We start from the raw sequence: 16,100 nt of genomic DNA, 5'->3' as shown, positions 1-16,100 counted from the left end.
GACAGCAAACTCGGCCAGAGCTGGGATGCGTCTTACCCCTTGGTAACTTCAATTACCCTGGACATAACCTCATCCCCGCCCTCAGAGGCCTCACTGTTCAGGGAAAAAGTCCAAGTCAGAGAAAGAAGACAGTCAAAACACATCCTATACCTCAGGGATTCCCTGGTCTGAACAGTTATTTTCTGAATCTCACCTTTTCTCTGCATCAGTTGGAGATACAAGGGAATCAGAAAGTTGATCTTTTCTAAGAAAAGTGACATTCAAAGTATTTATCCATCCCTTTCCAGCCCTGTCTTTCTCCTTGTCTCATGCTAAGAAACTTGCCTTTTCTCTCTTTTGGCCCCAGCTTGGACCCTGATGTAGGAACTTCTTCTGTCTTCTGTTAGAGCGAGAAGGAAGGCAAAAGAGAAAAGAAGCTGATGATCTCGCTAAGTACAATTCTTCCCCACAGTACATCAGGTATAGGACTGCAGGCTTGAACAAACTGGCAAGTCAAACCAATGTTTTAATTTTACACATTTAATTCAATACAAAACACGAAACACAAATGAGACATATTTCATCAGTTGGAGGGTACCTCATCCCAATCCTACCTTAACTGCATTCAATGACTCAATCTGTGTCCAGTGGGTGATCATAGGGAAGAAAATGAGGACAGGGACATCTTTTAAAATGCTGCAAAATCCCACCCATCAAAATGTTAAAATGTTCCCTGTATGGTGCTGTGACCACCTCCAGCAGAAAGTCAAAAGGAATGGACTAATGAGAGGGGTTAAAAGGGTGCCCTCTATATTTCACTCACTCCTCTCACCTGCTAAGGGGTCTGATAACCAAGAAGAGAAAGAGAAGTAGTTCCAGGAGGAAGAGTGGTACATCTCCAGGGAGCTACTGGGGTATACTGATAAAAGTGGAAGAAGAACAATGTACAGAGATTGCCTAAATCCCGGGGCCTTAAACCCATAGGGAAGCCCAGGACTCTACTGCTTCTGCCCAGAAAGAGGAATTCCTGGGTCTTGTATGATCCTCTCAGCTCTGACTTAAATCCATTGTCTGTGAATGGGCCTATATCTACCCCCAGGCTTCTGTATCTTCAGTCGTTCTCATCTTCATCCTCAATCTGAAATCGTTTCTTCTTTCGGATTCTTGGAGCTCCCAACTCTGGTGCTATGAGAATGACAGGAGATAGAGAGAGAATATGTAAACACATTAAGAGTAAAGGGGATTAAGAGTAGGAAGCTCCAGGACTTAGTCCTTTCACCAAAACAGGCAAGCAGCAGCTGAAACAACTGTTCTGGGGCTCCATAGGCCAGAAGAACACTGTACAACATCCAGGAAAGAACTGGAAGAAGAGGCTGATAAACTATGGTAAAGAGCAGTGAATTGCTTTCTTGGTACAGCAGCTGCTGCACCATGGGGTCGAGTCTCTGGCTAGCTCTCTGGTGAAAGGGATATAAAATCATCTTCTCCAAGAACAGGGGTAGACACAGCAGATTACTGATCATGGTTTTTAATTAGCAAATTTGGATCACTGGGTACCAGCTCTGAGCAAGTGTTTCAATCTGCCCAGGACAAAGGCAGGGATAGATATTTTTCAACACTGCCCTGGACAGGGATGCAGGGCAAAGCTAGCTAAAGGGCTGCATTTGCTGGGAAGGTAACAAAAACACAGATTTGGGGAGCCGCCAAAGAGACTATTGGTGCCCTTCAAGATACCCTTCCCAAAGTACTTTGGAACTTGTCTGTGCCCCCTTCAAGGTTCCATGGTCTTGTTTTGGCTGTGAAATACTGACTTGGGAAAGTTCTCTCTGTGGTGACTCTTCTCCCAGAATTTGCCCTCCAGGGAAAAGCAACTAGAGACAACAAAAGGAGTGTGCAAAACAATAGAGGAAAAACAAAAGCAAGCAGATTAGATTCTATGAGAAGGAACAAGAGAGGAAGATTTTTCCTAGAGGTAAAATAACTCCACAAAAAGTGCAATTTTAAGAATCATACTGCAGGGCAAGAATCAGATGAAGAAGAGCTGAAAATCTCATCAAATAAACACAGGCTGTTCTAAAGGTGAAAAATAAGGCAGATTAAGCATCAAAGAGCTTTAACACAAAGTCAATCAACAATAAAACTCAAGACAAGATAGAGAAAATAAGCTTTCGAATAAAAATCATCAAGATAATCAGATGCCTAGACATCAGCAAAAAATTACAAGCCATATTAAGAAACTGGAAGATATGGTCCAGTCAAGGGAATAAATTAAAACTTAAGAGGAAATACAGAATTTGGAATAACAAATCTAAGGTTAAATGAGTTCAACAAGATGAAGGAAAATATGGTTAAAGAGAAAGGACTTTAAGAAGACAATGTGTGGGCATAAAGACAAATGTGAAAGTTTAAACAGCATATCTGCACAGGCAGAAGAAAGAATCAGCCAACTAGATGACAGCACAATCAATATCTTACAGACAGAACTAATAGAGAAAAGAATGGAAAAAATTGAGCAGTGTCTCAGGGATTTGAGTGACAGCGTGAAGCACACAAATACCTGCATCATCATATCCCAGAAGGAGAAGAGAAAGGAGAAAGGACAGAAGAATTTGAGGAAATAACAGCCGAAAATTTCTCAACTCTTATGAAAGACATAGATATACAGGTCCAAGAAGCACAAATACTCCAAACAGAATAGATTCTAATAGAATTATTCCGAGACACATCAGAACGTCAAATGCCAAAGATAAAGAGAGAATTCTGAAAGCAGCAAGTTAAAAGCAATTCGTCACATAGAAGGGATTCTTAATAAGACTAAGTGCCGATTTCTCATAAGAAACCATGGGGAAAGAAGGCAATTGAGAAGCGGATGTGGCTCAAGTGATAGGGCTTCTGCCTACCATATGGAAGGACCCGGGTTCAATCCCTGGGGCCTCCTGGTGAATAAAGAAGAGAAAGCATGCCTGCATGGTGAGCCAGTGCCCATGTGGCAAGCCGAGTGCCCATGCAGTGAGCAAGTGCCTGCACAAGTGAGTCATGCAGCAAGATGATGACACAACAAAAGGGAGATCAAGGTGAAACGCAGGAGGAACCAGAAACTAAGGTGATACAGCTAATAGGGAACCTCTCTCATCAGAGGTCCCCAGGATTGAATCCCAGAGGAGAGAAAATAAGAAGAGAAGACCGAAAGAGAAATATACAGAAGATCACACAGTGAATGGATACAGACAGCAAAAAAAAAAAAAAAAAAAAAAAACCCAGCGGGGGGGGGGGAATAAATAAATCTTAAAAAAAAAAAAGGCAATTGATTTTTGACAAGGCTGCCATGTCCACCTAATAATAGTCTCATCAACAAGTGGTGTTGGGAAAACTGGGTATCCATGTGCAAAAAAATGAAAGAGGACCTTTATCTCACACCATATATAAAAATTAACTCAAAATGGATCAAAGACCTAATTATATTAACCTGGACTATAAACTCTTAGAAGAAAATGTAAAGCATCTTCAACATCTTGTGGTAGGCAATGGTTTCTCAGACTTTACACCCAAAGCACCAGCAACAAAAGAAAAAATAAATGGGACCTCAAAATTAAAAACTTTTGTGCAAAGGAATTTGTCATGGAATTGAAAAAACCTACTCAATGGGAGAAAATATTTGGAAACCACATATCTGAAAAGGGTTTAATAACCAGAATATATAAAGAAATCCTACAACTCAACAATAAAACAATGAACAACCCAATTACAAAATGAACAAAAGATTCGAATAGACATTTCTCCAATGAAGAAATAAAACAGCGAAAAAGTACATGAAAAGATGCTTAACATCACTATTAGGGAAATGCAAATCAAAACCACAATGAAATATCATTTTACACCCATTAGAATGACCACTATTTAAAAAAAAAAGAAAATTACAAGTGTTAGAGAGGATGTGGAGAAATAGGAATACTCACTCATTGCTGGTGGCAATGTAAAACAGTGCAGCCACTATGGAAGACAACTTGGCATTTCCCAAGGAAACTAAGTACAGAATTACCACAAGATTTACAAATTCAGCTAATAGGTGTACACCCAAAAGAACTGAAAGGAGGGACTCAAATAGATACATGCACACAGATATTCATGACAGCATTATTCATAATTGCAAAAGATGGACGCAACCCAAGTGTCCATCAGTTGATGAACTGATAAACAAAATGTTGTATATACATACAATGGAATATTCTTCAGCTGTAAAAAAGAATTACATCCTGATACATGTGACAACATGGATGAAACTCAGGATATTACATTGAATGAAATAAGTCAGACACAAAAGGATATTGTGTGATCTCACTGTTATAAACTAACTATAATAAGCAAAATTTAAAAAGTGAGAATCTAGAATACAGGTTACCAGGAAATAAATTGGGGTTATAGAATGGGGAGTTGATGCTTAACTTGTACAGAATTTCTATTTAGGTTGATAGTAGCACATTATTGTGAGTGTAATCAACAGCACTGAATTGTATAAGTGAATGTGGTTAAAAGGGGAAACTTTGTCATATCTGTTATTAGAATAACTAAAAGACAAAACATAGGACTGTAAAACACAGCGAACCCTACTGTAGATGATGGACTATAGTTTATAGTACAAGTATAATAACGTTCTTCCATGAATTATAAGAAATGTACAATACTAATATAAGGTGTAATAGGGTAGTACATGGAAAAAAATATACCTAATGTAATTTATGGATGACAGATGATAGTTAGATTTTAATAATCTTTCATCAATTGTAACAAAGTTAACTACTGTTAAAATAAAAATAGTACATTGTTTACTTAACCAATCCTCCATTTCTGGGCATTAAATTGTTCCCAAATTTTGACTGTCTTAAGAAACGTTACTATAAACATCTTTAAGCACACTTACATAAGGGGTATATGTAACTTTAAAGCTCTATTACATATTGCTCTGTGGAAGCTCCCCAAGGGCATAGCCCTTTCCAGTGCTGTGGACAATAACAGCAGTAAAGTAATAACAATGATGGCGATGAAGAGGAGGCCACTTATTGAGACCTGGGCATCGTGCTGTGGGCCTTCCATGCCTGTCTAGTCTAATCTTCACAGTGAGTCGGTAAGATGCTGTTACAGTCTCATTTGTACAGTAAGGAAACTGAGACCCAGATGAGTTGACAACCTGTGCTTCTGCAGCTTAGAGTCACGTTTCTCATGTAGTAGAGTCGCCTTTTCCCCTATGTCTTCTTCAATACTATTCTCATTTTCCTATTTATATTTTGAAACTTTAAGAGGTAAATGAGACCATAAAGTTGTTTAATTTTGCATCTCTTAACTAATAAGTAGGCCATTTGATAAGATACTTAATTGCTTTTTCCATCTTCTTTGACCATGTGGTAGATTAAATCATATACCCAATGAAAGACATGTTTTTCATCTTAATCTGTGTCTCTGTGGATGTGAAATCACTGTAAATAGGACCTTTTGAAGACGTTATTAGTTAATCAGGATGGGTCTTAATCTGTATTCCTGGGGGCCTTCTAAAGGGAGGAAATGTGGATGCAGGCAGTAGAAACCCAAAACTGCGAGGAGCCAGGGACTCAGGAGTCAGAGAACGAGCAATGGACGCAGAGCAACGAGTCAAGAATTGTCCCAAGGGTAGCAGCAAGCCAGCACCAGAACATGGCAGACCGCAGGGACAAAGTGTGGCCTGTGGAGATCTTGATAGACTTCTAGCTGCTAAATTGTGAGCCAATAAATTCTTGTTGTTTAAGTAAAGAATAAACAAAACCAACAAAGAGTAACGGAGGATAGCAGAGTTTGTCTCTAAGCTTGAAGAGAGAGAGTGACAGAGTGAAGAAGACAAAAGCAGGTCCCAGGAGCAGATGTGGCTCAAGTAGTTGGACGCCTGCTTCCACATGGGACGTCATGGGTTCACTTCCCAGTGCCTCCTAAAAACAAACATTCAAAACAACAAAACCAACTCAGGGGAGCTGACGTGGCTTAGTAGCTGAGCACCAGCTTCCCACATATGAGGTACTGGGTTCAATCCCTGACCCTGATACCTCAACAAAATAAAACGAAACAAAACAAAAAAAACAGGCAGCCTTGGATGCCAGCAGGAAGTGGGAAGGCAGCCAAGGAGACTGCTGTAGTGGCCCAGCCCAGGGAGGATGGGACCCCAACAAAGGGCATGACAATTGGGCTGGAGAGAAGAGGGCTGCTTTTTCATCTTCATCTTTTCCTACGTAGCAAAAGCAAATGCCAGTACGTAGCAAAAGCAAATGCCAGGAAGCACTGGAGGCGATATCTTTGTTGTGGAAACTTATGGCTAGCTGAAAATTCTGACTGGAGTAAAACTGCTACTAACGGTTTAAAGAAGCAGACTGTAAATGAAGGAGTGTCCAGTTCTTCAACTTCCTTACAGTTAAACAGTAACACCACTAACTCCACCACACTGCTAGTGAATAATGATTGCTCAGTAAACGCAAGCGGGAATGGGAACGCTTCTACAGAGAGCAAAGGGGCTTCTTTCAGTGTTCAGAATGGAGATACGTGCCTTCACGATTTCTCTGGAAAACAGCATGTGTTTATTGAGAAAGAAGAGCCATGCAATGGCAAAAGGTGTATCGCTCTAAGGAGGACTTCGAAAGAGGGAAGCCTACACTTCACTGAGCAAATGTGATTCCTTTTTCTAGAAACAAAGCATGATGCCTGACAGTGTAAAATGTGCAATTTTATCTTTTACACAGTGTGACATGTATGAAAACCAACCTATCTTATACTCAGCAACCTCTGGAGAGTGTAAGCTCACTGAGGGCAATGGTCACTATTGGAAGAGGAAGCCAAGATGTTCTATGGTTTTCAGTCATTTGTAATTTAGTTCCTTATCCTTTATTTTAAAAGAAAATTGGTTTCGAATGACAAATTAAAAAAAAAAAAGGTAATTGCCAGGCACATTTTTAAAAGGCTGAGTTATCTTTGATAACATCATATAAAACAACTGTTTACTTCAACTTGTTGATGAGTTTAATTGTGCATGCATTTTTTTGTATGTAAACTAAATCCTAGTGACCTTCTCCATGTGTAATACAGGTCCCCACCTGACTCCCTACCTTTGCTCCGGCCCTCATCTCCCTCCTGTTCCTCATCACTGTCCAGCAGGTGTCGCTTGTTGGGTGCCACCTTCAGCTGCTCTTTCTCACCAGCGGCTTGTTCCTCTGAAATGGCCATAAAAGGCATAAAATTAGCAAACTGGGCCTTCGCGGTCTCAAAAGATACCATCGGGCCTCTAGACCAACATGGCTGGGACAGCCTACTGAACAGACGAGGGTTCCTGCCATTACCCTCTGAGGACGCCGGGCTTGGGCCTGCTTTCTTTTTCCGGGCTAACAGGAGGGCCCTCAGGGCTTGTGCTCGGTGCTCCTCCTCTCGCTCTTGCTCTTCAGGAACTTCAGCTTCTAGCTTTGGCTGCAGCCTCTGCTCCTCTTCAAGTTGACTCAAAGAAGCTGCTCTCCTCCGGAGCTGGGTGGGATTCAGCTTGGCTGGAATTCGCCAGAACGTTTCCTAAAGGGACAAAGCAAAGGACCAGCCTCTTGTTCACCAGATTATTTATATTATTCAATGAATAAATATGACACTCTGAGGGTGAAGATTCACAAGGACTATGGATTTTACTTTTGCTCATTGCCCAACATACACTCAATGTCTACCACAGTATCTATACATTAGGAGGTTCCCAGAAAAGACTAAATGGATGGATCCTGGGGATCTAATGGGGACTACACCATGATCCTTGCTCTCAAGGAACTCACAATCAGATGGGAGAAAGAACACACATGCTGTAATGCGACAGGATTGGGGGTGTATCAAGACAATGAACAAGGCCCAGCTGCAGTATGATTAAGCTTTCTCAAGCTCTTCAAAAGTTGACAGGGATTGCATCTCAGAAGAGACCATAAGTGAGTTACTCTTGAAGGCTGGGTAGAGGTTCCTCAGGAAGGCTGAAGGGGTGTGGATGTACAGCCTTCCAGTGGAGGCAGTGGAATGACCAACCGCCTGGAGGCATGCAAGGCCTGCTGTTTGGTGATTCTGGTTCATAGCAGCTGTGTGGGCAGCACAGCCACAAGGCTGCAGAGAGTGGGCAGGGCCGGGTATGCCACTTGGAGGTTCTGGACTCTGTCCTGTAAGCAGTGGGGAACAAGTGCTCTGCACAGGGGAGAAACATGGTTGGAACACTATTTCAGTAAGATAACTGAGGGCAGCGTGTTAGATGCAGAGGTCTGGGCCAGAGGGGATGAGATAATTGCAATGAGGAAGGGAGAATGCATTTTGGAGGTAGGACCAACATGTCTTCATGGCTACCTGGCTGACTCTGTAAGTGGTGCATTTACCTGCCCAGAGGTAGGGGGCCGAACCCCAAGCTTGCGCAGCAGCTGCTGGAACTGTTCGTTTTCCAGTGCGTCCTCATTTTCTTCAGTCAGTGGCACTAACGGCACCGCCTGGGAGCAGCCTAGCACAGGGTCAAGATGGTCAAGATACGACAAAGAAAGACTGGGCCCTTCACCCCACAGCCAGGCCTCCAGCAGCCTGCAGCGGCCCCACCCTCCTGCTACCGACAGCCTGTCCCCTCACCATCCTCTTCTCGATCATCTGCTACGCGAATCAGGCAGTTCTGGAGCCACAGGAGAGGCGCAGAAAAGCCTGAGGAAGGAAGAAAACCTCCTTGGCCCCGACTCCCAAGCCCCTCAACCTGAGGCCGCCTCCCCACCCCAGGCCCCACCGGAGGCCCCACCTTCCTGACGCAGGCTTTGCCCAAGGGCTTCAGCTGGGAGGGCCAAGCTACTCTGAGCAGCTTCTGTTCCCCAGCCCTGCTCTTCCTCTTCGTCCTCTTTATTCTCTTCCTCTGGCAGGTCTTCCTCTTCTTGCAGATCATCTTGGCAGAAATCTTCCCTGGAGTCCTCTCCGTTGGGCTATAATTCATTGAAGTAGGAAATGAAAAAAGGGGGCAAGATGGGGAATTCAGTGGGGAATTCAAGATGGGGACCCGGCTGCTGAGCCAAGCTCCCAGGCCAAGGCAGGGAGAATCTGCGTGGGCTTCTCCGGAGTGCTTCAGGGGGAGTGGGCCCGGGCAGGGAGGGCCAGGATAAGACCGTTACCACGCTGGAGGGAGTCGGCTTCTTCCGGCGTTTCTTGTACAGCTCCCGCCGCTCAGCCACCAGCCCCAGGGCCAGCAGCTTATCCACTATTCGGGCCCGGGAGCGTTTGGCTGTGATGTTCTTCATGATATGACCCATGACGTCTATAGAGAGGGAGAGGGAGAATGCCCAAAAGGGAAAGGGATTAGTAAAGGGAATCAGAGGTCTCTGGAAAGAGGCCGACTCAACTCATCTAAAATGATACCGCAAATCTAGTAAAAGGACGGAAGTCTCCCTTGGAAAGAGAAGGCAGGAAGGAGGGAAGTGGACAGCGTGGCTTTCATCTCGGTGGTTCTGAGTTTCCACCTCACTTACCATCTGAATCCTGGAACTCCTCAAAAAGCCGCTGCAGCTCCAGCTCCTGATCTTCTGTCCACAGAACAATAGAAGTTCCTTTCCTGTGAAGGAAGGTGATCAGTGGAAGGGGGGGCCTAGGGATCCGAGGACCCCCCGCTGCAGTTCCCTTGGGAGCATGTGCCTCTACCTGGGGAAGTCCTTGACGCTGTCAGCCAGGCCCAGCCGTACCAGGTGGTGGATGACCTGTCTGCGTGTTCGAGGAGCAGAGGTCAGATGCGCCAAGATGGCGTCCACCACATCCTGACCTGGTAGGGGATCAGGCAGTGAAGAGGGGGCCTGGAGCTCAGGCCGCCTGCCTCATCAACTCTCCAGACAGCAAGGCCTCCCACCTTCCACGTCCTTATGGGCGAGGTACAGTTCCCGAAGCTGGGCCTCCTCCTCTCGACTCCACACAGGGCCTCTGCGACTGGCAGATCTGAATGGGGAAAAAGGAAAGGTACATGTAGGACGTTGGCCTAAAAGGAGGAAGACAAAGGCCCTCTCTGGTCAGGTCTAAAAGGAACAAGTCATCAAGATCAGATGGGAATTGGAGGGAGACACAGATAACTCAAAGGAGTCAGCTGGCAGAGGCCTACAGAGAGCTTCCTTCACTTTCCTTCCACCAAAAAACCAACAGTCAGACCAAGGGCTCTTCCAGGCTGGGCCTATGGGAACCGACACTGCAGGGACTGACAGCATTATGGGGAAAAGAGAATGTGAAAGGAGAGGGGCTGGGGCACTAAAGGAAAGGAGACAAACTTCTATGAAACATTCTGGGGCAGGGCACATACAGACTCTCTCTGGGGGCTGTCCACTCCCAAGAGTGACCGCCCCAATGAAGGAGGTTGGCAGAATAAACGCTTCCTCAGAGTTACTAGTGAAGGAGAAGGAAAAGAGAGTAGCAGGAGATGGAAGACTCCAGCCCATTCTCTGAGGTGACTTCAGGTGAAACATTTCACCTTCTGGGCCTATCGCCTCACCGAAGAAAGGGAAAGAAAGGTTGGACTAGGTGATGTGTGACTCTGTTTCCCACCCTGACTGCCCAGCCTCAAGTTCACCCGTCATCCAGGGAGCCGTAGCCATCGGTCATCTCTCGAACCGCAGCGGTGTTCTTCCAGAACAGCAGCTCCACAAAGGCTTTCTGGTTGACTGCAGCCAGTGCAAAGAACTTGCCCAGGATGTACTTGGCAAAAGTCACTAGCTCCTGTGGGAGACGGAGGCTGTTCTGAGGCGTAAACCTCAAGAGGTGCACATCGACTGGCTCTCTAAGTATTCTCTCTGCCTGTTCCCCCTCCTCACTGAGACTCTCTTACACCCCTCCCCATGCTGCCCCCTCAACCTGCCTGCCCGTTTCCTCACACACCCCTCAGCATCCTTTACTTCCTTTTACCCCAGGGCTCCCAGACTCCTCCAGATCCCCATTGCTTGGTGTCCCCTCACTTTGTAGGCCCCAGCGGCAGGGTCGCTAAGCAGGCGATTGAAGAGACAGAAGAGGGAAAGCTGGAAAAGTAGGGCTTCCATTCCGAGGTCATGGGCCAGCCTGTGCAGCATCTTGACGGCACAGTGGTTCGTGTGGGCGCTGTTCCGCTGGTAGCTCCGCAGCAGCAGTGCATAGGCTCGGACGACAGTGGAGCAAGCAAAGCTACACCGAGAGAGGGAGGGACAGGATGTCAGCAAGCTGCTCATCCTCCCGGTTCCACAGTCACCACCCGGCACCAGCTCAGTCGTCCCGGCCCGCACCGTTTCAGGTAGTCCAGAAAATTAAATTCTTTCTCTGACACCTGGACCACTTGCAACTCTTCCTCCTCTTCCTCTTCTTCTTCTTCTGCCCCTCGTTCCTCTGGCCCCTGCTGCCCTATGGAAAAAAGTGAGGATTCCTGGGCTCCTGAAATGCTGGTGCTGGAGAAGAGCTAGGAGGAGGCAGATGTGAAACTCACGAGGAAGTGGAGCCAAGAGGATTTGTTTCAGCAGCTGGATCTCCTCCTCTGGGGAAATGTCTTGAGAGCCAAACACATCCCCTTCTGGCCACACTTCCCTAGGGCAGAGACAGAAAAGGCTTTAGCCAATGGCACAGGAGGTATAATTTGAAGTGGGAGAAGGAATTTAGACTTAGCGCATTTGTCCGCCAAAAGAATACAAACTGTTACCTCAAAGATTTAACAAAAGCTCTAGGGAAAATTTTCTTCATAAGCCTCATTACAATGAAAACCACACAAGAACAAAATGCAAACAATCTAAACACTTGACACTTGGTTGAGCAAATGTACACATTCACACAATGGCATTTTACTGTCATTAACAATTACCTTCTTAGAAATATATCTAGGGACATGGACTTGGCTCAATGCATAGAGCATCAGCCTACCACATGGGAGGTCTGTGGTTCAAACCCCAGACCTCCCTGACCCTTGTGATGAGCTGGCCCATGTTCAGTGCTGATGCGTGCAAGGAGTGCCGTGCCACGCAGGGTGTCCCCCACGTAGGGGAGCCCCACACGCAAGGCGTGCTCCCCGTAAGGAAAGCCGCCCAGCGCGAAAGAAAAGTGCAGCCTGCCGAGGAGTGGCACCGCACACACAGAGAGCTGACATAGCAAGATGACGCAACAAAAAGAGACACAGATTACCGGGCCACTGACAGGAATAGAAGCAGACACAGAAGAACACACAGCTAATGGACACAGAGAGCAGACAACTGAGGCGGGGCGGGGAAGAGGAGAGAAATAAATAAATAAATAAATCTTTAAAAAAAAGAAATTTATCTAATGAGAAATAATGTTCATAATATATCGAGAGTGAAAAACATAAATCAGCATGTGTAATATTCATTTTTATAAAAGAAGGTATATATGTCTATTTATAACACAGAGGGAAAAACTCTGAAGGATTACTCACCAAAACGTTAATGACTCAGAATCGACGTCATCACCATTTTTTAAATTTTAAAATGGTTATCTTTGGCTAGTAGAATTATCTTTATTTTTTCCCCAATTAACTATGCTTTCTGATGTTACGAAACAACAAACCTATCAAAAATTCCCAGAACTCAGTGCTCAGTAGAGAGCCCAGAGAGTCTGATGGGACTTCTCTCTTTTGAAGATGAAGAACCCTATACCACAAATGAGAGCTGCCCTGCCCCAAAAGCCCAGGAGCAGCACCCAGGAGGTGAGTGGGCAGGATCCTCACCGGGCAGACCTCAGGAGGGCCAGGGCCTGTGGGGCCTGGCCAGCCAGGAGACAGTCTTGGATCCGCGTCATGGCCTCAGCTCGCTGCTCTTCCACAGACACCTCTGAGGCCGCGTCGAAAGGAACCATGGAGTCCAAGCTGAGCTCAGGATCCTGGAGAAGGAAAAGACTATGGAAAAAGAGAGGAGGGAAACCCCCATAACCTACCCAGAAGCACTACCCTCAGGAAAGACGGGTCTCTGCTGCCACCTACCTGGGCACAGAATTGCAGCTGCTCAGCCAGGCTGGGCCACAAAGCCTGCAGTTCCTCTGGGCTATAGGAGACATCCCCAGAAGCAACAGGCTGGTATAGGACCTTCTTCTTCTTTCTCTTCTTTTGTTTGTTCTATGGGAAAAGAGCTGTTTTGGAATGCAGGAGGGCTAAGGAGATCTTTTCCCCGTCACTGCCGTCTCTGTCACAAAACAAATTAGGACATTCAGAGAATGCCAACTATGTGCTACATATAAGCAATGGGGAAGCAGCAGCAGTAAACGGTATGTTGTCCTTGCCCTTGAGGAGCCTGTACTCCAGTGGGGGTGGGGTGGGACAAACAGGCAATCCCTGTAGGTGAGCATAAGATGCCACAGAAAAACACAGGACTCATTTCTTGGGTCAAAGAAGGTTTCCCCAAAGCTGTGATATTTTAAGCAAAAGTCCATAGAATGGACAGATTTGCTATGAGGATCAAATAAGAAATTCTCCATGGAGAGGCTCTGTAAATAAGACTTCAAAAGTTTTCTCTTAAAAAGCAGGAATCAATACCCGTAGAGACTGAGAGGTGAGGAATTTCCTTGTGTGTCTGGTTTTTGTTAAAATTATTGAAATAATGAAAATGCTCTGATGATGACTGAAGTGTTGAATAAGTGATGAATGCACAACTCTGTGATTATATCAAATATCACTGATTGTACACTTTGGATGAATTGCATGCTTTATTAATATGTATCAAAATTGATTTGTTAATTGTTTTTCTTTTTGGAGTAATGAAACAATTTTAAAATATTTTGTGATGATGAACGCACAACATTGTGATTTTAATAAAAGCCATTGATTATACACTATGGATAGATCATAAGGTATGTGCATGTACCACAATAAAACTGCTTAATAAATAAATTAATTGTGCAATAATAGCCAGAAATAGCAGCTATGTACAGCAGGGGAAACAGAGAGATTGAAAGGTGAAGAAGTTTCTTGTTTGTCTGTTTTTTATTATTGTAATATTAGTATTACTATTGAAATAATAAAAATGCTCTAATAATGATAGGAGTTATGAATCACAACTATATGATTATGCCAAATACCACTGATTGTACAATTTGGATCAACTGTATGCTTTATTAATATGTATCAATAAAATTATTTGTTACAAAAAAATAAAAAGAACAAAAGAAAAAATAAGAAAAAGCACTGATTTGTTAAAAACAAAAAACAAAAAGAAGATTCAATACCCTAATTCTCCCATACATCCTGCCCAAGTCACAGTTCTGAACCAGTCTGTGATGTGGATACTCAGGGGTACACAGGATGGACTGGGGGGGCCCTGAGGGTCATAGCTAAAAAAAAAATACACAGATGTTCCCTTCAAGGAAATTATAATCAGACACACCAATGGTTAACAACATGAACTTTGGACTCTAAGATGTGGATGTGAGTCCTGACTTTAGCCATTTACCAATGAAACCTCGGAAAAGTTACTTAACCTCTCAGCATACATCTCGGAGGATTGCTGTGAGGATTACTATCAAACCTTGGGACCGTGTCTAACAGATCGTCAACACTCCATAATGACAGCACCTCTTGTAATTGATAATAGAAACTTAAGAGTAAAAACACCTTTTAGCAAAGTCTTACTGCCCTTTTCAAGCCCACTTCTGACAGAATTTTAAGCTGCAGCAACTAATATTATAGGAAGGTTCTGGTACAAAACTCTTTTTTAAAAAGCAAACCCATGTTATCAGGATAAGAATTCCTTGAGGTTTTCCTCTTGTCCCAGACTTTTCATGTATTACTTCACTTTAGGCTTGCTGTAAGGACATTTCATGGACTTAAATCATCAGTGAGCTGACTGCATCTATGGCTGATTACGTCTACAGTCAACTGAGGAGATTGCCTTCAGCAACGAGACCTCTCATCCAATCAGCAGAAGGTCTTAAAAAGAAAAGTGATTCCAGCACTCAGAGAGAGAATTCCCAACTCTGCTTAGCCAGACAGCTTCTCCTGAGGAATTCATCGAGGACCTTCAGTAGAGTCCTGGCTCACAGCCTGCCCTATGGGTTTTGTACCCAAGCATCCCCCTGGTCACATGAGACAATTCTATAAAATCTCATAATATTTACAGGTATCTCTTGTCCATTCTATTTCCCCAGAGAACCTTGACTAATACAGTGGCACATGGTAGGTGTTCATTAATGTTTGCTGAATGAATCGAGATATTTATAGTAGATAAGGGATTAAGATTAAGTTAATGGAGAAGAAAACTATGGTAGACACATCAGCAACATCAACAAAATTTTTACCCTCTTAGTTCAGGGTAATTCTACCAGATTAGCTTAACTGGCAGAAAAATGTGAGACAGAGGGTCCCGACCCTCACCCTCCCTTCACAGCCCTTTCTACATTCCGGGGCTGCCCAGTACCTGCACTATCAGGTTCCCACGGTTCCGACAGAATCGCTCCAACATTTTGAGAAAGAGATGGGTGGTTTCCACCAGGTCACGAAGGAAAGAACGGGGCTGGCATCGCTCATCAAACTTTCGAAAGAGTGCCAGAAATAGTTCTCGGTACTCCATCACATAGAAAATGTTGTCTAGGAATGGGAAGAGAAACGAATGGAAGGACTGGTCTGGAAAGCTTGGGAGGAGAGATGGATGAAGTTGGGGCTGGGAAGAGTGAGATTCTGATCAAAAGCTAGGGAAGGCGGCGGACTTGGACCAGTGGTTAGGGTGTCCGCCTACCACATGGGAGGTCCTCAGTTCAAACCCCGGGCCTCCTTGACCTGTGTGGAGCTGGCCCGTGCGCAGTGCCCTGCCATGGAGTGCCCTGCCATGCAGGGGTGTCCCCCGCGTAGGGGAGCCCCACGCGCAAGGAGTGCACCCTGTAAGGAGAGCCGCCCAGCGCGAAAGAAAGTGCGGCCTGCCCAGGAATGGCACCGCACACACGGAGAGCTGACATAACAAGATGACGCAATGAAAAGAAACACAGATTCCCATGCGGCTCACAACAACAGAAGCGGACAAAGAAGATGCAGCAAATAGACACAGAGAGCAGACAACCAGGGTGGGGGAGGAAGGGGAAAGAAATAATTAAATAAATAAATCTTAAAAAAAAAAAATAGGGAAGGGGGAGCAGATGTGGCCCGCCTC

General features: G+C 44.8%; 1 protein-coding gene across 2 annotated transcripts in view; it reads right to left on the bottom strand.

Annotated features, from left to right (window-relative positions):
* Positions 1–503: 503 nt before the first annotated feature.
* Positions 504–16,100, bottom strand: part of TIMELESS (timeless circadian regulator) — a 37,581-nt gene continuing 21,984 nt past the window's right edge. For both annotated transcript variants that reach the window (XM_058307957.2, XM_058307958.2), the window contains exons 13-29: positions 15,375–15,544; positions 12,950–13,081; positions 12,698–12,849; positions 11,453–11,550; positions 11,256–11,370; positions 10,956–11,157; positions 10,574–10,719; positions 9,866–9,951; positions 9,664–9,781; positions 9,495–9,577; positions 9,141–9,283; positions 8,777–8,954; positions 8,617–8,685; positions 8,376–8,494; positions 7,329–7,548; positions 7,098–7,202; positions 504–1,164 (exon numbers count right to left, since the gene is read on the bottom strand). In XM_058307957.2, the coding sequence (XP_058163940.1) occupies positions 1,091–1,164; positions 7,098–7,202; positions 7,329–7,548; positions 8,376–8,494; positions 8,617–8,685; positions 8,777–8,954; positions 9,141–9,283; positions 9,495–9,577; positions 9,664–9,781; positions 9,866–9,951; positions 10,574–10,719; positions 10,956–11,157; positions 11,256–11,370; positions 11,453–11,550; positions 12,698–12,849; positions 12,950–13,081; positions 15,375–15,544 (2,210 nt within the window). In that variant the 3' untranslated portion in view covers positions 504–1,090. The remainder of the gene's footprint in view (positions 1,165–7,097; positions 7,203–7,328; positions 7,549–8,375; positions 8,495–8,616; positions 8,686–8,776; positions 8,955–9,140; positions 9,284–9,494; positions 9,578–9,663; positions 9,782–9,865; positions 9,952–10,573; positions 10,720–10,955; positions 11,158–11,255; positions 11,371–11,452; positions 11,551–12,697; positions 12,850–12,949; positions 13,082–15,374; positions 15,545–16,100) is intronic.

Source organism: Dasypus novemcinctus, chromosome 12 (genome assembly GCF_030445035.2).
Source record: "Dasypus novemcinctus isolate mDasNov1 chromosome 12, mDasNov1.1.hap2, whole genome shotgun sequence".
Taxonomy (NCBI): Eukaryota; Metazoa; Chordata; class Mammalia; order Cingulata; family Dasypodidae; genus Dasypus; species Dasypus novemcinctus.
The sequence above is the reverse complement of the archived record's forward strand: the minus strand, read 5'-3'. Positions and strand labels throughout refer to the sequence as shown.